Here is a 26,957-nt window from a genome sequence, read left to right on the forward strand (position 1 = left end):
ATAACATGGCTTCTCGTTAGCCGGAGCTTATCACTACCTCCATTACAGGGGCAAAAAAGAGGAAATTACATGCATTTCAGGCTTCACATACAGTGGAGGTCACTTTGTAAGAGAGATTCTATATGGCACACTTCACTTAGAGAGGGAGAGAGGGGGAGTCAGTTATTAAACTGTATGTTGAGTAAAGTAATTAATTCATGAAGAAAATTTTTTAAAGAAACTAAATTATTAGTGAGTTTGCCCTCAGACCTCCCTACAGGACCTTTATGAGAAGTAATTCAAGGGACATAAGAGGATTTGACACCATTACATTTAAAGTGCCCTATGACATAATATTGACTATAACCATGAAGAGGGTTTTTACATAATGATACTCCGTCATGTGAAAAAGGATCAAAGGTCCAAGATGTCCAGTATGGAGAAGAGGTTTGAGTGGAGCTTGTTGCCTGTCTTTATACTTTTGGAGAACATTCTCTGGAAGAGAAACTTGACTGGGAAGTTCCAGGGAGACACATTTTATCTTAGTTGTAGGAAGAACTTTCTCTCAACTAGAGCTGTCCACCCATGGAATGGGATGGGATGCCTTAGAAACACACCCACTCCCTGCCACTGCATGCAGAGGGCGGATAGCACTCAAGAAGCTGGGGAGAAATGGAGTAGACAACTATTCTAATTTTGAGACCTTTTAATTTTATACAGCGTAAATGTTGTTTAAGCTACTTAACTGAGTGAGTCATGGGTTTTAATAGATTTTAATGTATGTTAGAATCTATTATCTAACATAAAAGATAAAAGATACCAAAAGGGGAAAAATAAGTGTAGAAAAAAATTATTTAATCTATTTGGAAAACATATTTGAAACTAAATTAAGAATTGTTCTGTATCAATGGAATCTATAAAGAGATTTAATACCTTAGAAAATATCGTTGAAGGATCTAAAATTTCTAAAAATTTTATGGCTGTATTTGAGTGCGGTTAAAGCGAAGAAAGAGGAAAAGCATGGTTTTTTGATAAAAATGATAAATTGCCAGTGCTCACAACACAAATGTTTTTCTGATAAAAGTGATGAATTATGAAACACAACAAATAGGGTGATGATATTGAAATTACAAAACATTAAGGCCAATGAAGTTATCTTGCAAAGGCTTATTACCCTTGGACTGGTTTCTGCTATTTCACTGGGATGCTTGATTATCGTCCTTCTGAACTAGGTACACTACATTTATTGTGAGAGCCTCGAAATATCTGTTCAATTAACGTCAGATACCTACGAATTTCGGTGTTTTAACAACATTGTGAAAAATTACATTGGAGCATTTTTTTAAAAACACATTTTGGGTGGCAAATTTGGAATACTGAACCACCCGTATACTGTGTCATTTCCTTTCTGTTTTCTTAGGTTTTCATGGATCAGCCCCTTGTATATCTAAGAAATATAAGGGAAGACAGTGTGCAAAGTGGAGCAATGCTATGTAGAGGATGCCATGATTTTTTTAAAGAGAGGGAATGTGGTTTTCAAAAGGAAGGCAGGCAGCCTGTCTGTACCGTGGCTTGTCGTCAGCATTGAGACAGCTCAAATCCTATCATAATTCTTAAATTTAGCATCATTAAGACAGGAAGTAAAACACAAAGATGATCAGTGGGAAGTGGGCTTACATAGCATAGGAGAAAATTAGTTCACAGGCAGGCTTCGGAGAGCAGAGATTTGATGTGCTGGGCTTGCTATTTCGGGGGATACTGAAAGCTAATGTGGTCATGTCAGGCTTTTAAGTCTGTTGGAATTTATTGTGTAGCTTTGTAAACATCCACATTCATAAAATTGGTAAACAAGCATTTTGGATTTATGAGATGCAGACGTCTGGGGCTGGGTTTGCTCCTCTCTGCTCTTTCCTCATTAGACTCCTCTCTAAAAGCCAGGAAGACATCATGCCATGTGAAAATATCATTTCTTGAAGTAGGGTGGGATCCTGAAAACTGCTTCAGACGTTGTGATAGCAAATAATTGTGGCCCAAACTATTCCAACAATGGAAGAAAAACCTCTCACGCACTGTCATTCTTCTTTGATCTTTACTTCTTTTGCGTGTAGTCTCCAATTCTCTAGAGGTTTTGTGCTCTCTCCTCTAATTGCCATTAGAGAGGGCTGTGAATCCTCCTACTTCTCCATTCCGCGGAGTTCCAAACTATTCTCTTTGACCAAAGTTATTCAGTAAAAATTAAGGGGGCTAGGAGGATCAAAGGCTGTGTGATTTCAGAATGATGCTGTCCTTTTTGTGGGGTCCTTAACAGTGAGGAACAGTGGGGGCAGGGGAGAGGCAACTGCAGTGTTTCAGCATTTTAACCAACCACTTAATAGCATTTAATAGCTTAGGGAGGTTGGTGCCTGGTAGCCTAACCAAAGGCAACATCTTGCAACCTGATGAATACCACTCTGCAGTATAGCATGAGGAAATCCATACTGCTGTCTTAGTTTCCCACTTTTCTCTTTATCCCATTTATTAATCTCATGGTAACTCATAAGAAGCTGTCAGGTTTCATCTGCCTTGCTTGACTTCATTACCTGGTACTAAAAGTGTATACACTTGTGCATGCTTAAGGAGATCATCAGCAGGTTCCCACCTCAGCATCAGTGCTTGCTGCCTGGAAGATAAATCATGGTATAAGAGACTCAGTATATGCCAGGCACTGTTCTAAGTGCTTTACTGATCTCTTAGCTGACTTAGTCTTCACAGCCTTAGGTGTGTGGTTCATTTTTATCTCCATTTTACAGATGAGGACTCTAAGGCACAGAGTAGGCCGGTAAATTACCCAAGGCCAGGATCAGAATTAGAGTTTGAACCATGCAGCCTGATTCTAGAATTCATGGTATTTACTATATCAATGTCAAACCAAAGAAATAATTTGAAACAAATGCTGAGCATTTTTTCTTCATGGTCTTTTAGCTCAACTCTTATGTAAGGTTAAATCACCAGAAAACTGAAGCAGTAGCTTAAATGCTGTGGCTGCCATAACTATGAAAGAAATAGGAAAGAAGATAAAGCTTGTCTTTATAGTCTTGTAGACTGGTTTCAGTCTAAATCCCAGTTTTATTAGTTATGTCATTACTAATTCTTAATTACTCATTAAAATTTCTCAAGACCTCAGTTGCTCAATCTGTGAAATGTGGATATGACGGTAGCATGTACTACATAGAGTTATTGTTGACGTGAACTTACGTAATGCATTTAGAGTGCCTAGCACAATGCTTGACACAGACATGTTAGCTGTTACTGTTTTAAGCTGCCTTTAATCTTTGGTGGAAATAGAATGGTGGCAGGTAGTGAACCAACTGTGTGTGTGGGGGGGGTCTCTAAAGTGATATTGGTTAATAGAAGGAAATCAGATGCATGAATTTTATTACACAAGGCAAGTCAGCAGTCTGGATTCTACCCATGGACTAGATTTTCTATAAAAAAATCCTTAGTGTCCTTATATCTGTAACACAGGACCATTGTGAGGGAAATACAGTTGTAATGTGGTGTGTCAGGTATATTACACTCCAGGGAGGATCCATGTTGCTCCAAATTCTGAATTACAGCAGCGTCTCCGTGTATCACATCTGCTCTCACATCTCCCGTTTCTGCTTCAGAGTGCATAATAGTCATGGAGCTGGGATTTACCTTTCTCTTCTAGTTAATTAAAAATTGAAAGTCAGTACAGTCATAGGGAGGGACATAAAGAGGAAGAATAAGATGGAAATGCTCTAAGGATGTGAGGGTTCTCCTGGGCAGCCGTCAGTCAGCTGCACTCACTGACATCTGATTCCTCGGGATGGGGGCGTTTACGTGGGACTTGTGACTTCCTCTTCCCACCCACCTCACTGCCTTCAACTGGAAGAGTTCCCCTTTATGCTTTCTCACAACAGGAGCCCTAAAGACTATTCACACCAATGCAGCAGCAACTCTGTCTTAAAGCTACGCATAGGAAATGGTGGGGGTGGGTATCCCCAATTCAGGAAACTCCATCTTTTATAGAAAGCATTCCATGTGGCACCTTAAGGGTTACACTTTTGTTGCAGATAGAGTATCAAGTGGCTTTTCAGGATGGGATAACCCCCAATTTAGAAACTGCCCTTTCTAAAAGGTAAGCCAAAGATGCATTAGTTTACACTGCTTTCTATGAAAGGAATAACTCACCGCTCCCGCTGTGTGTGTTAGTTTGCTTCTCTCTCTGCCATCTGCCTCCTCTAATCTATATAATGTATATATCAGGGTGAAGACTGTCAATCACAGTTAATAAAAAAACCCAGAACATGACAGAGATCCCTTTTATTGTAGATCATTTTACAATAGCTCTCAATTTATTGTGTCACATAAATCAAAAGTATTTATCTTATCATTCGGAGGCATTCCCTTCTCCTTCTGTGTCCTAGCCCCTCCCCCCTGTGCCAGTTTCCAGTCCCTCAGAGATGCTTTGTACCAGAAAGTGCAAGTTCCCCGTTCTGGCTTTATTGATGTTCCCTTTTGCTCTCCTCCTGGCTCCCCCGCAAACCAAGTGAGCAGAACAGATGGCCAGGGTTTTCCCCCGATGCCTGACCTGCGATTACTGGGAGAGCAGGAGAGGGAGCGCACATTCTGAGCAGGCTGCTCTGACTCCGACCGCTGGCTGTTCCGTGCAGGCTGTCCCTCTCCTTCAAAACCGTGCATCCCCTCCCCGAAGCAGCAGGCAGTGTGCCTCCATTCAGCCACATTTGGTATGCACGAGCACGGCTGCAGGGAGAGGGGAGGTGGCTTTCTTAAGAAGGTTCAGTGGCTCAGGCAACGCCACTTGACTAGTCTCCCAAGTTGCAGGAAGCCTTTTCCCTGATGGAATTCTCAGGTGTGGAGATGACCATGGGATGCCAGGGCTGTGGGGGACCGTTTATTTTCTAGGCACTGCTCAGGTTTGCGGCTTCTGGTTTTCCCGGTGGAATTTGGACGGGGTCATGAATCAAACTGATGCTCCTCGACCCCTAAACTGGACCATCCGGAAGCTGTGCCATGCAGCCTTTCTCCCATCTGTCAGACTTCTTAAGGTACTGTAACTTGCTGCTTTGAATGGCTCTCATTGTGCTTTGCAGGTCTAAATACCCAACTTTGTGCTTGGGCTGGGACACACCTTTTGGGGAGTATAGATGCCTTGTAGTACTGGCTCTGTTGCCCATGGCTGGAGAGAGGTTCTAAACGCCCCTCACCCCATGGTGTCAGGGAGGGAGGGTGGTCTGAGCCACATTTGAGAATGAGATTGTGGTGGTATCGAATGGGCTGCCTGAGTGCTCCCCACCCCCAAAATCCCTAAAATAGAATTAATTAACTTCTTTGGGAGGGTGGGAACAGTGGTGGGAGTGAAATCTCTTACTCCGGTGTGTTTGGCTCCTGGATTCTTTTCCCTCCCTGGGGAAGCCTTTCGACCCAGTTTTCCTGTAAATGGAACCTGGGAGAACAAAGGATTCTCCTTATTAGTTTAAAAGCCCTGTGTCCTTAGGTGGTCTCTCAGATAAAGACAAAGAACAAGCCTCATCAGATTGTGACTTTTTTGGTGACTTTTTTTTTTTTAAGGCATGATAATTTTAGTCTCTTAAGTGAAGTCGGTAGTGGGAAATTATTGTTAAATAAATACCGAGTGTGTGCCTCTAGCTTTCTCTCTAGCTGAGTTACACAAAAGAATGGTACTATACCTGAGCTAGGATGCTACCTGGTGTCTGCAGCACTCCTCTTTCTAGAAGCAAATACATTAAAGATACTGAGAAATTCCCCACAACTTCATAATAATTCATCTTCATCATCTGTCTTATAGGGAAGGAAATACAAGTAAAATTTAAAAGGTGCAGAAAACAAGTATTATTTTCCCTCAGAAAAGAGAATGTGGTAATACTTATTTGGGAAAAGTGCATATCTCTGGATGTTCCTCCCACATCCATGTGGAGTTAAAAGGCAAGGTATAAAAAAAAAAAAAGGCAAGGTGAAGTTCTTAATTCTCTTTTCCATGTTAATATGATACTGTGATATAATGATCACTGGACCTTGAGTCCAGTGTCACAATAGAGGATTAATAAGTTAACCCTGAATAAATTACACTTGCAACATATTTTTTTTCTGAGGCTGTGTTCTAGTTGGATCAAATTTGACGTGGACAATTAGTTCTGTACAGCTAAGTGGCTTCTTACAATGGAGTATTACCTTGTCTGAGTTTCCTTTATTCTGTTCAGCACAAACTGAGATTAACTTTCTCAAAGGCTACCCTCACGTACTGTTCAAACACCTATCATATTGTTGTTATGATGGTGGTTTGCTTCCCTAAAAGAGTATTTTGGAGGAAAAGCAGGTTTGAGAGTGGGAGAGAAGCTTCCTTGGATATAAGGGCTTTTGCTGTATTGGAACAACATGCGTGATAGGGCATGAAAAAGAATGAGGCCAGGGAACTAACAAACAAATGTAAATTTTCTTCCAGAATTACTCCTGAATCCAGGGTCTGGGGTGAAGAGTGTCTTGTCAAACCTAACTATGACGGAGCAAATTGACTTTAGCAATTCCATGTGTAATAAGAAGCATTTTTCAGTTAAATCATTCATTGGCTTTACCCCAAAGTAATGCTTTTTAACTTACATAATGATTTTTTAAACAGGTGTGTGTATACCACCTTCAATATATTATTCATTAATACTCCCATTTTTTTAATGGAAATGTTATTTATCATTTGCTAGTCACAAAACCAACAGAGAAGCATCTCTTTGAGGTATATTACTTATTTTTAGAAGAGCTCTCATCTTTTTTAGCTGAAAGTACCAGCCATGCTATATACCAGCAGACATTGTCAGTACTACATCAATACCATGGTTGGCATACAGCTCGGTCTTACCATGGTTTATTAACATGGTGCTTTATAACAGTTCATTCTAATAAAGTGCATTCATGAGTATCCTTCCAATTCTCTCAATATCTGAAAGATAGGATTTGTTTTACCTGATAACTTTCTTTCCAAATGACATCTGTATTTTTTGAAAGATTATACCTATCCTAGGAGACTTCAGATATTGAGCACATTTCAAACTAGAAAAAAAAAAGTGCTACCAAATTCTTTCAGCAGTATTTGGAACGAAATAAAAGCTGCTTCTGTATATGAGTTATTGTATTATCAACATTCTGGGTATGAATGCCATGTAATTTTTTCCCCTCTGGATTGTTGCTGTCATTGTCTTTGCTTTCCTAGTCCCTGTGTATTCTTGCTCTGCTTTTACATTTCGAGTAGAAGGGAAGTTTCTGAGTAATCATTTGCAACTGTTGCTCAGTGTTCTTCCTGGTTTAGTCTATAAATTAAATATTTAATAACAGCAATCCTGCTGTTCTTTCTGTACTTTCTGCTGGTTCTCTCCCTCTCCTCCTCCTCTCTGTCTCTTATTCTGTCCCCCACACTACCACAACCGTGTTAGTATAATGGATGGATTCTCTGTAGTCTATTGAAATTGTAAGTGAATAAACCCAGTTCTCCTATTCAATAGGTAATGTTTGTTCCTCTTTCAAGCTTTTTCTGGTGTGATATGCCCTTTCCAATGCCCTGACTTGTCAGTAAATGCAGTTTAGGACATGATGGCGTGATTAGATTTAACTAAACTCAGATCGCTCACCGTTTCTGACAGACTGGGCTCAAGCCAATTTCCCTCCCTATCCTTTCCTTGAAAATGTGTGGTTTCTTTGCTAACTTACTTCAGTACCATGCTAATGTTTAGAAATGGCTTCATAATCCTGTTTCCTGTATTTCCCATTTCCTAATGAAAACGGGATACTAAAGAATTAGAAGGGAAAGGCCAGCATCTGAAGCATGAATTAAACCCAGTGAGTGTTGGAATATACTTATTATTCCTTCTGAAAACATCTCATTTGTGTTTTGTCCGTCTCAGAGAAAATTTTGAACATGCCAACCAACTCACATTTTGAATTTGGGATTGCATTCGGAAATATCATTTGAAAATGAATTTTTGAACAGGCTCATGACCATGATAGCCAAAAGTCAGAGGCTGTTTTCAAACGGATACATTTCAAATGGGACCCTTTCCAAAATGTTTCTCTTCAGTTGTCATTTGCTTCATTCTTATGTGTTTCAAGATTTCATCTTACTATTAATCTCCAAAAGTCTAATTTATTTCAGTGATAGAATGTTCTTAGAATATTTTATATTCATTGTAAGGTCTGTCTCTGATGTTGTTTTATTTGGGAGATTTTATTTTGTTTACTTCTGTTGAATTTGAATATCAGTTTTAGAGCAGAGAGCTTTCTTTGTATTGAGCTCTTGGTAGACTTAGTAAAGGGGCTTCTGAAAAGTGGATTGCTTTGGGGAAAAGGAAACTCTGCACTTGTAACAGACTTTGGATACACATGTTTAAGCCAGTTTCTTAATGAAGACCAAATGGTCTGTATCATTTTATGATTTTCAAAGAAAGAGTATGACTTTGCCACTTTGAGTAATGTCAGAAAGAGATTAAAGGAATTATACTTCGGACAGGTAGGCCTAAGCACTGGATCCTAATTCCTTCATGTTCCTAATCACCTGTGTGACCTTGGGAAATTACCCTCTCTGTAACTTGGTGTCCTTCTCTTTAAAATGAAGAATTTAGGTCTTGACTTAGATTCAATGCTATGATTCCCTGTGGTGAAGGCTGCCATGCTCTGTGGGCATGGAAGAACATAGTTCTAAAAGTTCTACTCCTGTAATTTCATATCATGGTAACCAAGGTCCATTGTATTGTCCCTGAAGCATAGCAAGATCCTGATGACAAGGTAAGTTGGGTCTGTCTTCTACAGTTGATGCCAGGCATTCCAGAAACTGACTTCCCTTTGCTATTCTCAAACTCTTAGAAAACAATTATGTTGAGATTCATTTCAATTTGTGTGTTAAATTTATTACTTTTAATGTCTTCTTTTCACATCTAAAATTCTGAATCTTTACATGGCAGGTAGAATAATATTAATACACCAGAGCTTTTCCTTAGCCAGGACAAGGCACTCCTAAACCACATGCTGTTGAGTAGCTGTTAAGTTCCCACAGGAAGAGAGGAAACATACACCTATTATATCTAGACATGTTCATGAATGGTGGTAAGTGAGGTCAGGGAACTTGTTATGGACCAATTCCACTAAGCACCTTAAAGATGGGAAACCTGAAGAATAAATTGCTTTTAGGAAAATGCAGTGTGTGGTTAGGCAAATTTTAAGGGCTACTATTAAAGAAACTTCTGTCTTTCCATCTCAGCATGCCAGCCTCAGATTCCCTTTAAGAAAATAAGAAAAAGAAAAGAAAATGTGCCCAAACTAAAACCCAGGAGAGACAAAATCTGTCTGGTGTGTTTCAAGTGGTGGCTTCAACTCAGACTGCTGAACAGTGACCATGTGATTTGCCTTTTTGTGAAATGTTCCTCGGGCAGCCTGAAGGAAATTCCTGAGGCAACAAGAAACCTGTCTCTCTGGAGAGCTCTGTCTTCTGATGCCCACTATTGTGGAGTAAAGAATGAAAGTGTGGTCACTGCACAATGAGGAAGGGCATAGCTGGGATGTCCAAGCTTAGGACCATCTGGTTCTGGGATGACTTGTGGAGTCACAGTAAAATGGGGCAAGGTCTGTGTCAAGGAAAAGGATTCTGCCTTCCCTGTAGATGACTTCCTATGGGGGGCAGGTGGGGAGGTGTGGCGGGGGGGGGGCGGGAACGCTGCCTCTCCAGCAGTGACTTTACATCCTCCCCCTCTGTCAGTCTGTTGGTACAATCTCAACTGGCTCCAAGCTCATCTGCGGACAACTAGATCATATCCTTTCTCCATTTCCATGAGCTAACATGAAAAAGAGTTTTAAAGACTGTGGCTCACAAAAAGTATTCAGTAAATGTTTACTGAAAAATAAATGAGTGAAGGAACATGTGAATGATACATGATATGCTAAGAATGCTTAGGAATCACTTGGGGAGCTTGTGAGCAAAGCAGATATTCATGTCCACCCCCTGGGGGTGCTGACTCAGTAGGTAGGTTGTGGGCCCAGGAATTTTCATTTTAACAAGCTCTCTTAGTGATTCTGGTATTAACACCCCTTAGAAGGACAACACACTGAGAAAAACTGTAGATTCAACTGAGCTGGAGGGAAACTCAATTAAATGCCCTCTCTCTTGCTGGCATCTGGGCAGAACAGATTATGTGTTAGTTAACAGTGGGAGCAAAGGGTTTTAAGTGAACAGTTCACAGGTTTTCAAAATTTTTAATCATGAAAGATCATTTATATAGAGAAGTAATTGAGTTCAGCTGCTCCGTCTTGGTTTGTAGATGATATAACATCATAAAGTGAAGGAATGTTTGTCCCTATTCTTTTTATTTTTCATTTATCTATTTGAGATTTCTCTGTGTATTATTTTCATGATTTTTTCAGGCACATGACATACAATTTTAGATTTTTCTATCCTACTGAATTTATATAGAGATATGATTGTAAACCAGAGCTCCCAAAGGTAGTGTCCATCCTCAAGATTCTGGAGCATCCTGCTTATGCACCCTTTAAACTTCCCTATGATGATACTTGGAATTGCAGTGGTCACTCAAGTGCATGTCCCTTAGATTCCAGTAGAATGTGATAGTACCAGCTGAGCAGTGGTCAGTTCACTTCGGGACCAAGGCCAAAGCAGCCGTAACTGATGACTACATTAGTAGAGCTAATACCCCCACCCCCGCCCCCTGTCTGCTCTACCCTACATCCTTCAAAAACTAAGGAAGAGATTCTGGACAGGGAGGGGGAGGAATAGAACATCCAGGGCTTTCATTTGAAAAAAAGCATGTTCAAACTTAAAATTAATTTTATATTTGAATTTTTAAAATGATGCCCGGTATTAAATATTAAATGTGGAAAATTGAGCTGAACAAAATTTTCTTGGCTCCTGAGCATGTGAGAAAGAGACAGTGCTATAATTGCTTGGGTAAGGTGGGGGCAGGTATAACAAAACCTCTAAGAGGGGGAGATATTTAATTTTTACATTTGTCTCACATAAAATTTTTTGTTTAAAGAATTTGGGAATTTTGTTCCAGCCATTGTCTCTTCTCTACTTCCATTTTCAGAGGCACATGCGTAGAAATTTGCAGTTTAGGGATAGCATTGATAACTTTTGCTTCTTTTCCCCCAAATAATTAAAGAATTTCAAAGTTTAATATATAGAGAGACGGACAGATAGGTGATAGATGATAGATAGGTGGTAGACAAATAGAAAGATAGATAGATGGATGGATGGAAGGAAGGAAGGAAGGAAGGAAGGAAGGAAGGAATGTTTCTCAAAGTGTGGTCCAAGACTGCCTGTTGTAAGTCTGACTGAGTCTAACTTCTGTCCTAATCATTCAGCCATTGCTGAAATAAGCAATCTTCCTCACACCTGCTCCTTTTCCTCTGTTTTCTCCCAATTGCTAGAATCACCCATTCACCAGGTTGCCCAAACTGGAAAACTTGGGCTTATGCCTTTTGCTTTGTTTGCTCTCATCCCTTACATAATCAGCCAATCAGTTCTGCCACGTTTTCTCATAAATATGTCTCTGATCCACCCGCTTCTGTCTATTCCTAGTTCCCAAGACCAGTCTCTCTTTTTCTTGGGCCCAAAATGCTACAGCTGTCTATTTCAAATTGATCCTTTCCACAGCCACCACAATGGTCCACTTAAAATGCAGGTAAGACCAGGATACTGCCATGTTTGACATTTCTTGTAGAATAAAATCCTGAGCTCCTTGGATTGGTATATAAGACCCTCTGTGATCTGTCCTCTGCCTACTTCTCTGCCTTTATACTTTGTTTTTCCCTTTCTCATATCATGAAATTCCTTTTAGCTGGGCTTTTTGCACAAGCTATTCCCATTGCCTGGAAAACCTGAACCACATCTTCTCTTACCTGACTCCTGCCCATATTTTAATACTCAACTCAAGTGAGTTGGATGAGTTCAAGAAAAATTTCCTGAATCTCTAAAGCCAGATTAGGCTCTTCTTTTATTCATAAAAAAATTCATAAAAATCAGTGGGTATTTCTGTCTTTGCTTTTAGCATGTTGTAGCATTATTAGCTCTTTCGCCTCATTCTGAAGAGCTTCTTAAAATTAGGAACCATATCTTAGACAATTTCCCATGTACATCATTTAACAGAGAGCACAGGATAATTGGGGTGCTAGATTAATAGTAAATGTTGGAGAGCATGGATAACTATGCTCTTGATGCAGTGCTCTGAAGCCACTGCTTAGAAGAACCAAATGGTATTATAGGGTCTTGGCATTTTTGTCTAATTAAAGGATACTTTGAGCTTGAGTTGATATACTTCATATGTTCCCCAAATTGGAAGATTAGTTAGGGAATTGAACTAATAATTATTACTCAGTAAAAGTGATGCAGAGTAAAATATGTACTCAAGGAAGAAACTGTAAGTAGGTAGCACCAGATGTCTGCTTTGAAAATATTTACTGAAAGTGAAAGTGAGAGATTGAAATTACTTCATGTATTGCTTATGTTGGAGAAAGGACATTCCTTAATTTAGTGATCTAAGAGACTTTAATATGTTACTTTCAATAATGTTGGCTGGGTTACACTGTGAATTAGAGAAAGTACTAGTAGAAGAAAAACTACACTGTTAAACTCAGGCTATTCTTGCTTTAATCTTTAAATATGCCTTTGGCTAATGTCTAGACATAATTATGTAGACAATTATATTGAAGTATTTTGTCATTTTCATTTAAAGGCAAATGTGGCTTAGGATTTGTTTTTCTGTTAGCATTAGGTTATTTAACTGTATCAGGTATCGTGGATAGAAATATTTTATTATATCAAGTATCACAGGTAGCTGGTATAAAATAGAAGTTTTAGTTTATCCCATTGTGACAACCAAAAATGTCTACACACATGGTCAGATCTCCTTTTAGGGGCAAAATCATCCCCAGTTGAGAAGCGCTGCTTTTAAACATTTCCTCTTAAAGATGGAGGGTAGGTAATTGATTACATTGGAAACCCAACAGATACATCCTAGTGATGTAAAAGGGATGCTTTAACTTTAGACACACTTCCTTTTTCATTTTATAAAAGACTGAAATTTACATTTACATTTACATCCCAGTTTACATTTGGGAAATTAGCTGGTCAAGTTCTAGTCACTAAACACAGAAAGACTAAGGGATTATTTTCTTATCTTATTGTCAGTCATCTCTTATAAGAAAATTGAATGTGGCCAGTTTGTCTGAAAGTGTTTGAATTTCCATATATTACTGCTTTATGAATTACAAGCAGAGTGTCAGTTGATGTGTTAAGCAAAATATTTAATTTTTACCATTATTTTATTCTACAGTAACTTCTACTTAGAACTATTTAAGAGTAATACAATATAAAATTCATTTCAATGAATAAATGAAGAAAATACTTTACTTCATCAAGATGAATTTTTTGTATAATGTTAGCTTATGTGAGCAAAGATTCTGAGATAAATCTAGTAATTAGCACAAGGAGGCTACAGAATTTAAAGATGAGTATAATTAAAGCTAATTTTTAATCTTTAAATTGAGCATGATCAAATGGACAGAAATACTAGGTTTTAGCCCTAATTCTGATTAGTTACTATCCTAGCTGAGTTACCTAAATAGTTTTATCTTTAGTTTTCTCCTCTATAGAATGACAGGATTGGGTTAGATGAGGGTTGGCAAACTTTTTCTATAAAAGGCCAGATGGTAAAGTGGCTTTGTGGGTCATATAGTTACCCTGTCTGTCATAGCTGTTCAGCTTTGCCATTGTAGTTTGAGCAAGCAGCCATGTACAATACATAACAAATGAATGTAGTTGTGTTCCAGTTAAACTTACTTATGAACACTGTGCTATGGTCTGAGTGTTCATGTGCTGAAAATCCATATATTGAAATCCTAACCCCAAAGGTGATGGTATAAGTAGGTGGGGCATTCGGGAGGTACTTCAGTCATGAGGGTGGAAACCTTATGAATGGTATTGGTGCCTTGTAAAAGAGGCTCCAGAGAGCTCGCTATCCCCTTCCAGCAAAGAGAAGTCTGTGCCCTAGAAGAGGGCCCTACCCTGACCACGGTAGAACCCTGATCTTGAGCTTCCAGCCTCCAGAATTGTGAGCAATAAATTTCTGCTGTTTATAACCTGCTCAGTCTGTGGTATTTTGTTATAATGGCCTGAACAGACTAAGACAGATTTAAATTTGAATTTCATGTAATTGTCACGTCATGAAATTTTATTCTTATTTTCATTTTTTCAGCCAGTTTTAAATGTAAAAACTATTGTTAGTTTATTGGCTATACACAAACAGAGGGCAGGTGGTAGTTGGCCTGTGGAGTGCAGTTTGCCAATCATGAGATGATTGTTAAGTTCCCTTATAGCTCTAATATTCTTGGATTAATTCATAATAATAGAGAGCCATTTCATGCTCCTATTTATTTTAAAATTAGTTTGATATTTGAAAGAGCTGAGAGTAAATCATTTATTATAATAATGTTATCTCATGCTCACTGGAGAGCGGTGTGGAGTAGACTGACTTTCTCGTGATGTAGCTCACATTTAGTAAATGTTAGTAGGGAATGCTTGTTTTCTATCTCCAGCAATCTGAATGTCTCTGTCCTTCAGAAGATGTCATTATTCACAAACTGTTTTGAAAGGTGCAGAGACAACAAGTGAAATGATATTAAAACTTAACATTTAAAAAGTCCTTTTCAGTTTACAGAGTTCTTTGCTTTACATCAAACAAACTGAACTTCATAGCAACCCTGTGACACAAGTATAGAAAACACGGCTATCCCTCTTTCGAGCTGAAAAATTGACCCACCTAGGTTACCCACATCATTGGACTTTGCTGTTCCCGAGCACAGAATTCCCTCTGTTGCGTGCTTCTTACATCTGCCCCATCCCCACCACCTTCACTTTCTCTGCATCTGAAACCCAGCTAGATGATAGCGTTACTCATGCATTGATAATACACACAAGCGGATCATTTGGGTACTTGCTACCAAACTAATTAAATGGCATCTTCTAAAAATGATCATTGACAAAATAGGAAAACTTCTCCAAAGTTTAATTTCCTTAATTATAAATTAAATAAAAATATTGCTTTACATTCAGAAATAAATATATTTGGTGTCGGCATACTCTATAGCCAGTATTCAGTTAATATGAGTTCCTCCCTTCCAGCCTAATAAAACAGAAAGGGTGCAGTGCAAATGAACAAAATTCAAGATGTCTTTTGTAATAATTTGGGTTTAGGGAATACATACTATTCACGTGCAGCTAATTACACTTTGTAGTTATTGTAGATTGTATTAGTTAGGGTTCTCCAAAGAAACAGAAGCATTTGTTTGTGTGTGTGTGTGTGTGTGTGTGTGTGTGTGAATAAAAAGATTTATTTTAAGGAATTGGCTTACATGATTGTGGAAGCTTGGCAAGTCCAAAATCTGTTGATGGACACTGGCAGGCTGGAGACTCAGGAAAGGCCTGCAGTTTTAGTCCAAAGGCAGTCTTCTGTAGAACCAGGAATCACTGATGTTGCCGATGAATTTCAAAGTCAGTCTTCTGGAGAATTCTGTCCTGTTTGGGGGAGGGTCAGCCTTTTGTTCTATTCAGGCCTTCAACCAACTACATGAAGCCCACTCACATTATGGGGGGCAATCTGCTTTACTCAAATAGCACTGATGTAAATGTAAGTCTCAGCCAAACACACCCTTACAGAAATATCCACAATAATGTTTGGCCAAATATCAGAGCACGGTGGCCTAGACAAGTTGACACATAAAATTGGCCATTGCATAGATCATTGTTACAGTTAAAGTGATTTTAGATGTAAGAACATGAGCTTGAACTGTGCAGGTCCATTTATATGTGGATTTTTTTTTTCAATAAATATATACTGCAGTACTACATGGTCTGAGGTTGGTTGAATTCAAAGATGTGGAACTGTGGATATAGACGGTTGGCTTTAAAGTTACATGTGGATTTTCAACTGTGTGGAGAGTCATTGCCCCTAACTCCTGTATTATTTATTGTTCAAGGGTCAACTGTACTTTGCTTGCAAATAACAGAAATCCACTCATGCTAACTTAAATATTTTCTTCTAAGGCTAATCTCTGGGATATCTAGCAACTGGAATGGAAATAACATCCAGACAACACAGGGACCCAAGCTTCACTGTAATGGGGCCCTAGAATCTCTCATTTTGGCTTCTCTTAGCCCATCTATTCTGTATTCCCATTTTTCTTTGTAGACTAGCTTCCTCTATCACTCTATATTTCTCTCATACTTGCCACAGTGTGCAGTTCTATATGATCTTGCTGTTGCATTCCTTACATCTTACCAATTTGTCTCTCCCATTCTCCTAAGGAATCTCCATGACTCAGGTTTGGTCAGATATCCATCTTTGCCTAAATATCTTTGGTCAAGGAAATTGAATCACCTGATATAAATATGGCCACCTAGACACATTCTTCTAGTAGGTGATGTGGGCAGGGGCAGATTCTCTTATCAAGGATATAGGCACAACGCTTCACTAATTCAATTAGCATGAATCCCCTACACACACAATAGCTTAATGTTTCTGGAAGCCATCCAGGCCCATAAGTTACAGCAAGCAATCCAAAACTAAAATTTCATTCTGCAAGTGCAGATAAACGATCTGCACCTTTTCGCTAGTATGTAACAGGAGGAAATGGATTCCAATTATGGAACCTGATTTTATGTGTACTATAAAGACAATATTTCTGAGGAAGGGGCTTAGAGAACCAGGGAAAATAGTAGGCTCTCCTCCATTAGAATCAAGAACAATTGCTTTTTAGAGTCCACTACAAGACGGCATGATGGGCTCCAATGTCCCCTTAAATGCCTCCTTGAGTTCTCCCATTTTTCATGGTTTCACCACTGCTGAAAGGTCCTATGGAGCTTTTAATGGGGTTTGTCAGCTCTTCTGACTGAATGAAATTGCACCATCCCAAATGTATATCCCTGAGAAAAGCAAAGTAGCACATTGTTTAGAAGTAGTAACATGATGGTGAACTAAATATGAGAAAAGTTTTATGTTTTTAAAAATTAACCATGCTAAAGGAATTCAGTCTGAGAGTTAGTGTTTTAATCAGAATATTCCTGTTTTCCTCAGTGTTCATTTGAAGGGGAAAAGTTCATAGATATTTAATGCTGTCAAAGTGAGTATTGTTTTGTTTCTAGGTGTACAGCAAGCAATTCACAAATCAAAACAGGAATATAAAATTAGCTTTTCTCCCCATTCATTTATTCATTCTTCACACTCTTATTCATTCTACAATTATCTATTGCTATGTGTCAGAAATGTGCAAAGGTATTAGAAATTCAGAGATGAAGAATACTAGGCTCCCCATCAAAAGGAGATAAAATGAAGTTAGGGAGACAGACAAGCAAATTGGAAGGGATACTGTGGTTTGATAATTGGTGAACATAGATAAGGGGCACCAAATAATAGCCTGGAAGGTACTAGAAAAGGTAACTCCTGAACTGAATATTGAAAGAGATACCTATGGGAAGTTGGGTAGAAAGACTATTCCAGATAAATAGAGTGGCATGTACAAAGGCAAGGTGATCCTGGAGAGTATAGCTCATGGAGAGCACTCCCATGAGGGAAGCTGAAGTGTCAAGTGTAAAGGGATTGTCATGGAGAGAAGTGGGCCAAAAAGAGTGCCATGTAGCTAAGGGACTACTTCTGGTGGTGGGTGTGGGGTGTATTTATATTGCTCTGGCGTGTACAGCTTGTACTCACTTGACAGTCTGCCCAGTTTAGGCTGCTCACATCGAAGTGCAAGCTGCCACCTCCTCACCCTCTGCCTCAAAGAAGCTCTGTAGATAGTACCACTGCCCCCAGCTGCGCAAATGCAGAGGCGAACTCAGATTCATTAATCATTAAATGTAGGAATTGTTCAGCAGCTGCAGGATGCTCTATTAAGAGTGTTACACTGTAGAAGAGCTCTTCATTTTTCTTTTCCTTCTTCCTTTTTTTGTGCCCCTGGCAAACTCACTTTGCCTCATCATGGAGAATGTTTTGTCCTGTTTTATACATTTTAAAATGTCTTCATCCAGAGTGATAATGGCCTTATGAAAATTATAGTAAACAAAAGCTATGACACAGAACATCTTTATTTTGCTCTGGACAGCTATAAAATGTTAGGCACAGGGGATAATGAGCTTACTGTGTGGTTGTCAATAATGGCATATCACTGAGTAGAGGGAGTAGGTGTGCCTTCAGATGTGTCCCCATTTAGCAAACAAGTGAACTCTGGATATTAAGACTGTTTAAATCTAAACTCACTTCTCTGGGATTTCAGTCATCCTCTATCATCCTGTAAAAGCCTCTACCAGGTGAACTACTCAAGTGAACAGTTAAACATCATCAAGAAGACTGTCTAAAGTTGAGGTAAACTTACATACAGTAAAATTCATCAGTTTTCATTCTAAGCTCAATAATTTTTTGGAAATATAATCACCTGTATAAGCACTACCCTTATCAAGGCATATTAGTTTACATCACTCTAAAGAATTCTTGGTGCTCTTTCCCAGTTAATACCATTACAACCAGCACTCCCCAAGGTAACCACTGTCAAGCTTTTATCACTCTATGTTAGTTTTGCCTGACTTAGAATTTTGAATAAGTGGAATCATACAGTATGTACTCTTGTGTCTGGTTTCTTCCACTCAACATAGTGTTTCTGAGATTCATCCATTTTGTTTTGTCTATCATTCTGTGTAATATCACATTGTATGAATACTATAACTGGTTTATCCTTTTTCTTGTTCATGGACATTTGGGTTCTTTCCCACTTTGAGTTCCTATGGATAAAGGTGCTGGTGCTGTAAACATTCTTGTGAACCTATGCACTCATTTGTGTTGGCTGTATACTAAGATTGGAGTTGCTGGGTTATAGTGTAGGCATATATTTGACCTTAGTAGAAACTGCCAGAGTTTTTCAAAATGGTCATACCATTTTATACTCCCTTTTACACAATATATGAGAGTTTCCGTTGCTGCATATTCTCACCAAAATTAGGATTGTCTGTCTTTCTTTTAAAGTTCAGCCATTCTGTTGGGTGTATAGTTGTATCTTACTGTATTATAGTTTTCATCTCCCTGCTGAGTAATGTGATGTTAAATTTCACATGTAAACATATTAAAAAAATAATAACAATAGCAAAAAATGTATGGATAAACCTAGAGAAAGGGGAGGAAAATTAATTTTTATTGAGTTATTATTGTGGTTAGAAACCATGATGCATGATTTTTATCTTGTCATTTAATCTTTTTTTTTTTTTTTTTTTTTTTTTTTTGTCGTATGCAGGCCTTCCTCTGTTGTGGCCTCTCCCGTTGCGGAGCACAAGCTCCGGACGCGCAGGCCCAGCGGCCATGGCTCACGGGCCCAGCCGCTCCGCGGCATGTGGGATCCTCCCGGACCGGGGCGCGAACCCGGTTCCCCTGCATCGGCAGGCGGACGCGCAACCACTGCGCCACCAGGGAAACCCCTTGTCATTTAATCTTTAATGAGGTATTATTATCTCCAGTTTTCAGGCAAGGAATTTATGATTAAGAGACATTAAATAAAACAGGGATAGTTATAATATTAATTACTTTGCAATGTAGTTGGAAGAAATAAATGAATCATACACATTTACACACATTGTGTTGTATATTCTCCAGTACTGAGAATAGTGCTTGGCATATGAGAAGCACTCAGTATGTTTTTGCTGTTTTGAAACATAGTGCTACAAATTGTAAATAAAAACCAATTAGTTTGTGGTTTTTAAGGAAAGTCAGGATGTGGTGGGCTATAGATCTATCCATCTGAAGTCAACATGAGGAAGTTTCTTACAGTGTTGGCTGTGCTACTAGGGATGTCTCAATATTAGTGATGGTCACCCTTGAAGAGTTGCTAAATGGGTCTGATTATTCTGAGCTATAGTTACTCCACGCAGCTTGGTTTGGATGGAGACTGTCCACGTTTCAGAAAGAGGGCATAGAATGTCATTAGTTGAGGGATGTATTCACTGCTTCCACCAAACTTGTCAGGTGCCTCCTACGCATGGGACGTCATACTGAGTGCTGGAAATACAAACTTGTATAGTGATTATAGTTACATTTCATGGAGGTGAAGAGAAGAAAAGACTATCTTTCCGAGTGTACTCTATTTTCCCAGCCCATCACATCTAGTTCCTTAATCAGTTACATTTAGACCATGTCAGGTGCATTTGAAGACTTAACAGCTTCCAGGACTCTGCAGTTAGAAAGATCTTTGTGTTTGGGGCAGGCGTTTGTTTTTGGTTTTGTTTTTAGTTTTGTTTTGAGGTCCCTGTAAGTAAATATCAAAGATTACAGTGACACAAATGACTGTGCCAGTATTTCATAATTTTTTATTTAGCTTTGACTTCTGAAATCTCACCTTATTTGGAAGGCTTCTCAAATAGCCGTATTTTGACCTCGGCAGCTTGAAAGACTAGTTTTCATAGGATACTCAGGTGATAAGAGAGAAGATACTCATCAGTTTGTTCTAAGGTTCCTATTTCACTTTTTCTTTTTAGTAATTCTCATTTTGTATTAAAATTTAATAGGGGTATTTACATTGCTTACAGTCAAGATTCAATGGAAAAAATAATACAGGTATTTGAGAAAACTTCAAACAGTCCAATTCAGCATGTGATTTATTAGCGATAGGTATTTTTAAATGACCAAAGCTGTTACCCTCTTTACTTACTTACATTCCTCTTACGTCAAAGAGGATTTGAGGTAATAATATCTTTACTTAAAACTAAAATCTTCTTTGGCTAGTTTTAAAAATCTTTTAGTTATACCTCAGAATTCTGTTAAAACGCAAATATTGGGAGGGGGAGAAATGTCCTAGTTTGTCAGAAGGGGCAGAGCATATGTGCTGTTCTCATAATTTCAAGTCAATTCAATAAATATTGTTGAGCATTTCCTATGTTCCACGCTCCATGCTAAGTGTTAGCAATACGAAGATGAACATGACATACTCTATACATTCTAGGATCTGAACAACTTATGGGAGAAATCCACATGAACAATTAACCATAATGCTTTCTAATAAAAAATATAATAGAAAAATGTTCCATGTATTAAAAGAGAACACTGTGCAAAATAACTATTTTTTCCTGAAGAAAAAGGCATCAAAAATGGGTTATATTTGGCTCATATGAATTTTAAAAGTTGATTTCAACATCTTTTAAGGAGGGCAAGGACATTCTGGGTGGAGAAGAGAATATGTGGAAAAGCATCGCGGTGTGAGTGAGCATGGCATGTGTGGTGATTGGAAGTTGATCAGTGATTTGAAGTTGATCAGTGTAGCTGAGCAAAGTGGGCTGGAGGGAAAAGGAGGCATTGCAGAAGGAACTAGGGCAGGAAATGAGAAGGTTTTCATGTGCAGTGTTCAGTAGCTTGGATTTTACATCTGAACTTGTTTCTAAAATGTTCTTAGGGGAAAATGTATTCAACACATATTTACAGAAATCAGCTGTGTGGCAGAGTCTGAACTAGGCACTAGGAATACAGTAATGAATAAAAATTCATTCCCAGCGCTGAGAAATCCCAAGTAGAGCTAGACCGACATAGAAGTAATGTGGTTGATTCAAGGATAGGTGGTTCTCTTACCTCATGGGAAGAGAGTTGGGAGCAGAAGGGAAGGTGCTTGTTTTGCTTTACCTTTGAAAGGACACATTCCACTCACCACCAAGACAAAAATGTTCAGGTTATGAGCCAAAAGCTTAGTAAATCAATAATGTCATTTCTGATTTTGCTTTGGCATGGAGGGGATGCTTGAAATACATTTGAAAAGAAAAATTTATACTAGAGCTCCACTTTCACAGATTTTGGTTCAAAACACACACATATGCCCCTAAAAGGAAAGCTGGAGTCTTGATTTAATTGCTTCTTCTGAAAGGCCCAGAGAGAAAGCTGTTGGGCTTCACAGGCTTTTAACCAGTTTTGTTATCAATAATACAAGAGGTGGGTGCTTAAATGTACCTTTCTCACAGGGGAAATGCTGCCACAGGAGCCAGTGACCTAAATTGTCTTTGAACGTCAAACTTCCTAAAGTGAAGAGGACACATCTACCCTTTGAATATTAAACTAGTCACTAAACTGGGTCAGAATGCCTGCAGAGAGTGCATTCACAGTCTTCTCTCTCTCATAGAAAGTAATGTCTTGGGCCTTCATTTCCGTGAAGAAAATAATTGTATTTCCTATACACATTGATTTTGATGGAACAAGTGTTTTACAATATTCATCTTTGACAGTGTAGCCCTGCACCAATTTTTAGATTTTCTTAACTGAGTTTGAACTAATTCCTTGGGAATTACTTACCCCTTGCTACCTGTGTTCTCCACTTTTCTCCTCTATATCTGTCTCAGTTACACATACACACACAATTCAGCCCTCCCTTCAGACATTAGAAATAGTCCTAACAATTGTTTGAGACTACTTCAGCAGTTTTCTTACGTCAGCATCCTTGGAAGGAGGATGTCAGTGAGGACTAAGAAAAGCCGCTTGGGTTGAGCGATTTGCAGGGTTCAGGGTGACTCAGTCAGAATCTGTGGTAGGGTGTTCAAGGGGCAGAATACCCGCAACCATCTCAAGAGCAGAGACCATACCTTGTTCATGTTTCATTGCACAACACCTACACTGAAGTCACAGATGCTTGTATGTTTCCTGAATGGATCAGTAAATGAACAAGTGGGAAGTAGAGGCAGTGGGTATACCATTTCAAGAAGATAAGCAGTGGAGGAGAGGAAACATAGTGAGTTGGCTTCAGGTGGTTACATTGTCCCAAAAGAAAGGTATATTTAGCTTTTAGACACATGACAGAAAGCAAGAAAAGAAAAGATTTAGAATTCAAGCATGATTTAAGAAGAAAAGATGAGTCAAAATCAGAGGCCAGGAGTTTTCCTTGGAGCTGAGAAGTCTAACAGTGGACACACAATAAATATTTGTTGAATAAATCAGTGGGTGAGTAAAGACACTTCATCTTCTAAGACATAAAAAAAGATTGGCTCAAGGTACAAAAATTTTGATGGAGAATAAAAGGAAGTTGGAAACTCTTAAAAGATCTAATCATCTAAGATAATTGTAGTAAAGATTTAGGAAAGGATCGCTGTATGCCAGGTGTCATGTTATGTACTTTACATATATTATTTCATTTAATCCTTACTCATAAGCCTACGCTGTGAGTGGGGGGTAGTATTTTGGTCATTTGTAGTTAAGGAAACAAAACTTAACCTTATAGTGATCTAGACGTAGGGAACAGTTGTAGCTGAGCTAGGACTTGAACTTAGGGACTCTGCATCCAGAGGTCACTGCTTCCTGATGGTAAGGGAATGAGGCTGGAGGCTTGAGTATCCTTTGCTTTTAATTTTCCAGTGGTTTCTTATTTTCTTATGCTTATGTGGATCTTGCTGTATGGAATATATATTCATTAAGCGTGAAGACTTGAATTTGAATTTCCTTCAGTGGCTAGCAAAATGCTTGGATTATTGTAGTCAGTTGGCTGCTTGTTAACTGATGTGTTAATCAAAGAAGTTAAAATTTGGGATATGAAACTTAGGAATTGAAAGTCAGAAAGGAATTAATTTTTATAAAACATGATGAAACGTAGAAATATACCAGTCTCTTGAAGTGTGGCCAATAAGATCTGAGGCTCTGCTATGTTAGGTAAAATTTCTAAAATAAAGGTACATAAAACTTGTTCCAGTGTTAAAAATAATGGACGAGGCTACAGTGCACTGTCCAGCACATAATAGGCTCAATATACATCAACAGGGATGCAGGATATCATAGGCATTGCTTGGGTCCAAATCTTATCTCAGTCACTGGAAACTTTGGGTAAATTACTTAATCTCTTTAAACCTCAGTTTCCTCATCTGTAAAGGAAATAGATGATACCTCCTTCCTAGGGTTGTTATTAATATTAAATAAAGTAATGCACATAAAGCACTTACTTAAGGCTTTACACATAGTAAATGTTCAAGAAATATTAGCGATTACTATTTGATGTTGAATGAAGGAAAGGGAGCTTAGAGTCATAAGACAAATATAGCATGCATCTCCTGGAGTCCAAGTTGCATTTTCTATCCTGGCATGTATGTAATGGGTACAGTGGGCTTGCCCCAGGCTTTTTGGTAAAGAACTCATCTAGAGGTACAGTCATACATACGCTTGGATCATTGGAAAGGCCCCACACCAGAGAGGATGGTTGGTTGTGGTATACAGCATTGTACCTACCATGTGCATTTCAGGAGACAGGGATTATGAATTAAATATAGTGGGGAGATGGGAGAGTTCTTTTCTATAAAGTGCCTGAGATATTGGAAGTACCAGCTAACATTGCTTTGGCTTGTGTCATGGCATGAGGCCTAAGGAATAGGGAACAGCACTTTCCCCCCTCAGCTGAGCAGCCCAGCCTGGTGCCTGCAACAGCACCACTCTGACAGCTCTGGGAGAGAAGGAAGTAGGGATGCCCAGGGAGGCATGGATATCACTTCCTGAATGGTAGGTCTGGAGGTGGTGACACTTGTGAGATGCCATCATAAGTTTCACCTGGCCACTGATCTCCAGGGGAGTCCAAGACATCTTTGGATAAGACTTGAGGAGGATTAGAAATCCTTTGGTTGACGTTAGAGACAGAGAACTGAGCTAAATTATATCCATACATTTACAACTTTCAGGCCATTGTGGTCAGGGGAATGGGAATTATGTAGAATTCTAGAGCTGAGAAGAATGTAACTCGTCATCTGGTTCAATTTTATCCTTTGACCTGTGGTCCAGAGAGCCTAAGTAATGTTCCCAGGATCACCTGCCATAAGAATCTGTGTAACAAAGTTTGAGTGACAGGGGAGTATTCACCACTGCATATGTCCATTACGTACTAGCATTATGAAAAGTGTGAGTGAGCTGAATATATATGAGAGTGATTGCATTAAACCAGAAAACACCAGTGTGAACAACCAGGCAGCCTGCTTGGTTTGTTTCCCCACATATATCTGCTCCTTTATCTCTCTTTAACAGTTGCTAGCTAACTGATGATGTGAAAACAGACTTCCTTAACTCCTACACACTAAATCAATTAGTGTTGAGGTGCCACTAGGTTCCCTGAGAACTGTTGATTTCTACCCCGTTGTTTTAGTTGTTGCTTTTATTCTTTTTCATTACTTTTTGGTTTGGGATTGTGTTAGTAGAGTGAGGACACCTGCATGATCCATGACCCTATTAAAGGGGCTAATAGGAGATAAGTAAACATATTACAGATATTCCAGTGTTGACTACAGAGCGATCATTACACAATGAAACTCTCATGGCCTGAGCACACATCAGAGAGGCCATGCTGGTATTGGGTGAATTTTTGCATTTTCTTTTCTTCCTCTTTATAGAAGAATGCTCATGAGAGTCCTGGATGGTTTGAGGAGCTATCTTCTCTGCATCTTTCCCTTCCTGGACTGATTTAATCATATGCTCCTTCCTTTCCCTTCATCTCTAACTTCATGCCATCTGTGATATTTGGCAGCTGCTGGTATATCCAGAATACTCCTTGGCCCCAGCGTCTGTTGGTTTGGATGAAGCTGGAAGTATTTTATCTATCGGTAATGTCTTTCAAAACCATAAATGATTATTTTGTCACCTGTTATGTTGAGATAATCATTTCCTTTATATATGGCACCTTTGGGCACTTTGACCTCTGTTTCTTTTTAGGCCCTAAAATGCAGAGGCACACAAGCTTGAATAATGGGAAATTTGATTTTCCTATGGGGTGTATATTTGGTTCTAGGAGATATTCAGTGGTGGCATTGAGAATAAAAAGAATACAATGTTAGAAGAGTCAGAAAGTTCTCCGTGGTGTTTTTTAAGCTCAGAAAAGTTTGGAACCAAGAAACTAAAAAGTATATATATATAAATTTATTTTGTGTCCATAATACTAAGTATAAACAAATACCATACAGACATGCAAATTAAACATACCCTCATTTACACCATGTATACATTTGTATATGTATGTGGCTCTGTGTACAAAAAGTGTTGGCCAGGGCTTCCCTGGTGGCACAGTGGTTGAGAGTCCGCCTGCCGATGCAGGGGATACGGGTTCGTGCCCCGGTCCGGGAGGATCCCACGTGCCATGGGGCGGCTGGGCCCGTGGGCCATGGCCGCTGAGCCTGCGCGTCCGGAGCCTGTGCTCCGCAACAGGAGAGGCCACAACAGTGAGAGGCCCGCGTACCGCAAAAAAAAAAAAAAAAAAGTGTAATGATTTCTTTTAGTGGATGGAGATGATCGTAAATTAAATGTAAAGTTATTTGCTATTTCTTGCTGATGCCAAAGTTTTGTCACATCAACAATAAGATAGAGTTTGGTTTGGGGGTTGTTTGTTTGTTTTTAGTTTTCGTAGCAGCTAGTATAAGAATTCCTCTTATGGGAAGAGTTGTTTTTGTTGGGAAAAATGCTTTGATAAGCCCACATGGAGCATAAGCTAAAATTTATGGGCCTTGGCATTGGGTGGTGACAAAACTTTGTAGAAAGATAGAAATCACTCTGTATAATTGAAAGAAAAGAATTAGGAGCTTCAGAGGAAATTCGGGAAGTTGGGGTGGAAAGTAAGGAGGGGAGAAAGAGTGCAAACAAAATGATGGCTTGCTATGTGTGATGTGACCCTTTTAAAGAAAAAGCCTACGAAAAATAATTTAATACTTGTTCATCAGATTCTTGTGGAGTCTGAATAGCCTGCATTTAAAAACAAGATATCTTGGGGTTTCCCTGGTGGCGCAGTGGTTGAGAGTCCGCCTGCCGATGCAGGGGACATAGGTTCGTGCCCCGGTCCGGGAAGATCCCACATGCCGCGGAGCGGCTGGGCCCGTGAGCCATGGCCGCTGAGCCTGCGCGTCCAGAGCCTGTGCTCCGCAACCG

General features: G+C 39.1%; 1 protein-coding gene across 14 annotated transcripts in view; it reads left to right on the forward strand.

Annotated features, from left to right (window-relative positions):
* TRPM3 (transient receptor potential cation channel subfamily M member 3) overlaps positions 1 to 26,957 on the forward strand; it is an 832,361-nt gene that overhangs the window by 312,421 nt on the left and 492,983 nt on the right. For 10 of the 14 annotated variants that reach the window (XM_028493881.1, XM_055087145.1, XM_028493883.1 and 7 more), the window contains exon 1: positions 4,875 to 5,051. The exons of the other annotated variants lie outside the window; for them this stretch is intronic. In XM_028493881.1, the coding sequence (XP_028349682.1) occupies positions 4,875 to 5,051 (177 nt within the window). Of the gene's footprint in view, positions 1 to 4,874; positions 5,052 to 26,957 lie in introns of those variants that run through there. 14 annotated transcript variants of the gene reach the window in all.

The sequence above is a fragment of the Physeter macrocephalus genome, chromosome 9, assembly GCF_002837175.3.
Source record: "Physeter macrocephalus isolate SW-GA chromosome 9, ASM283717v5, whole genome shotgun sequence".
Classification (NCBI taxonomy): Eukaryota; Metazoa; Chordata; class Mammalia; order Artiodactyla; family Physeteridae; genus Physeter; species Physeter macrocephalus.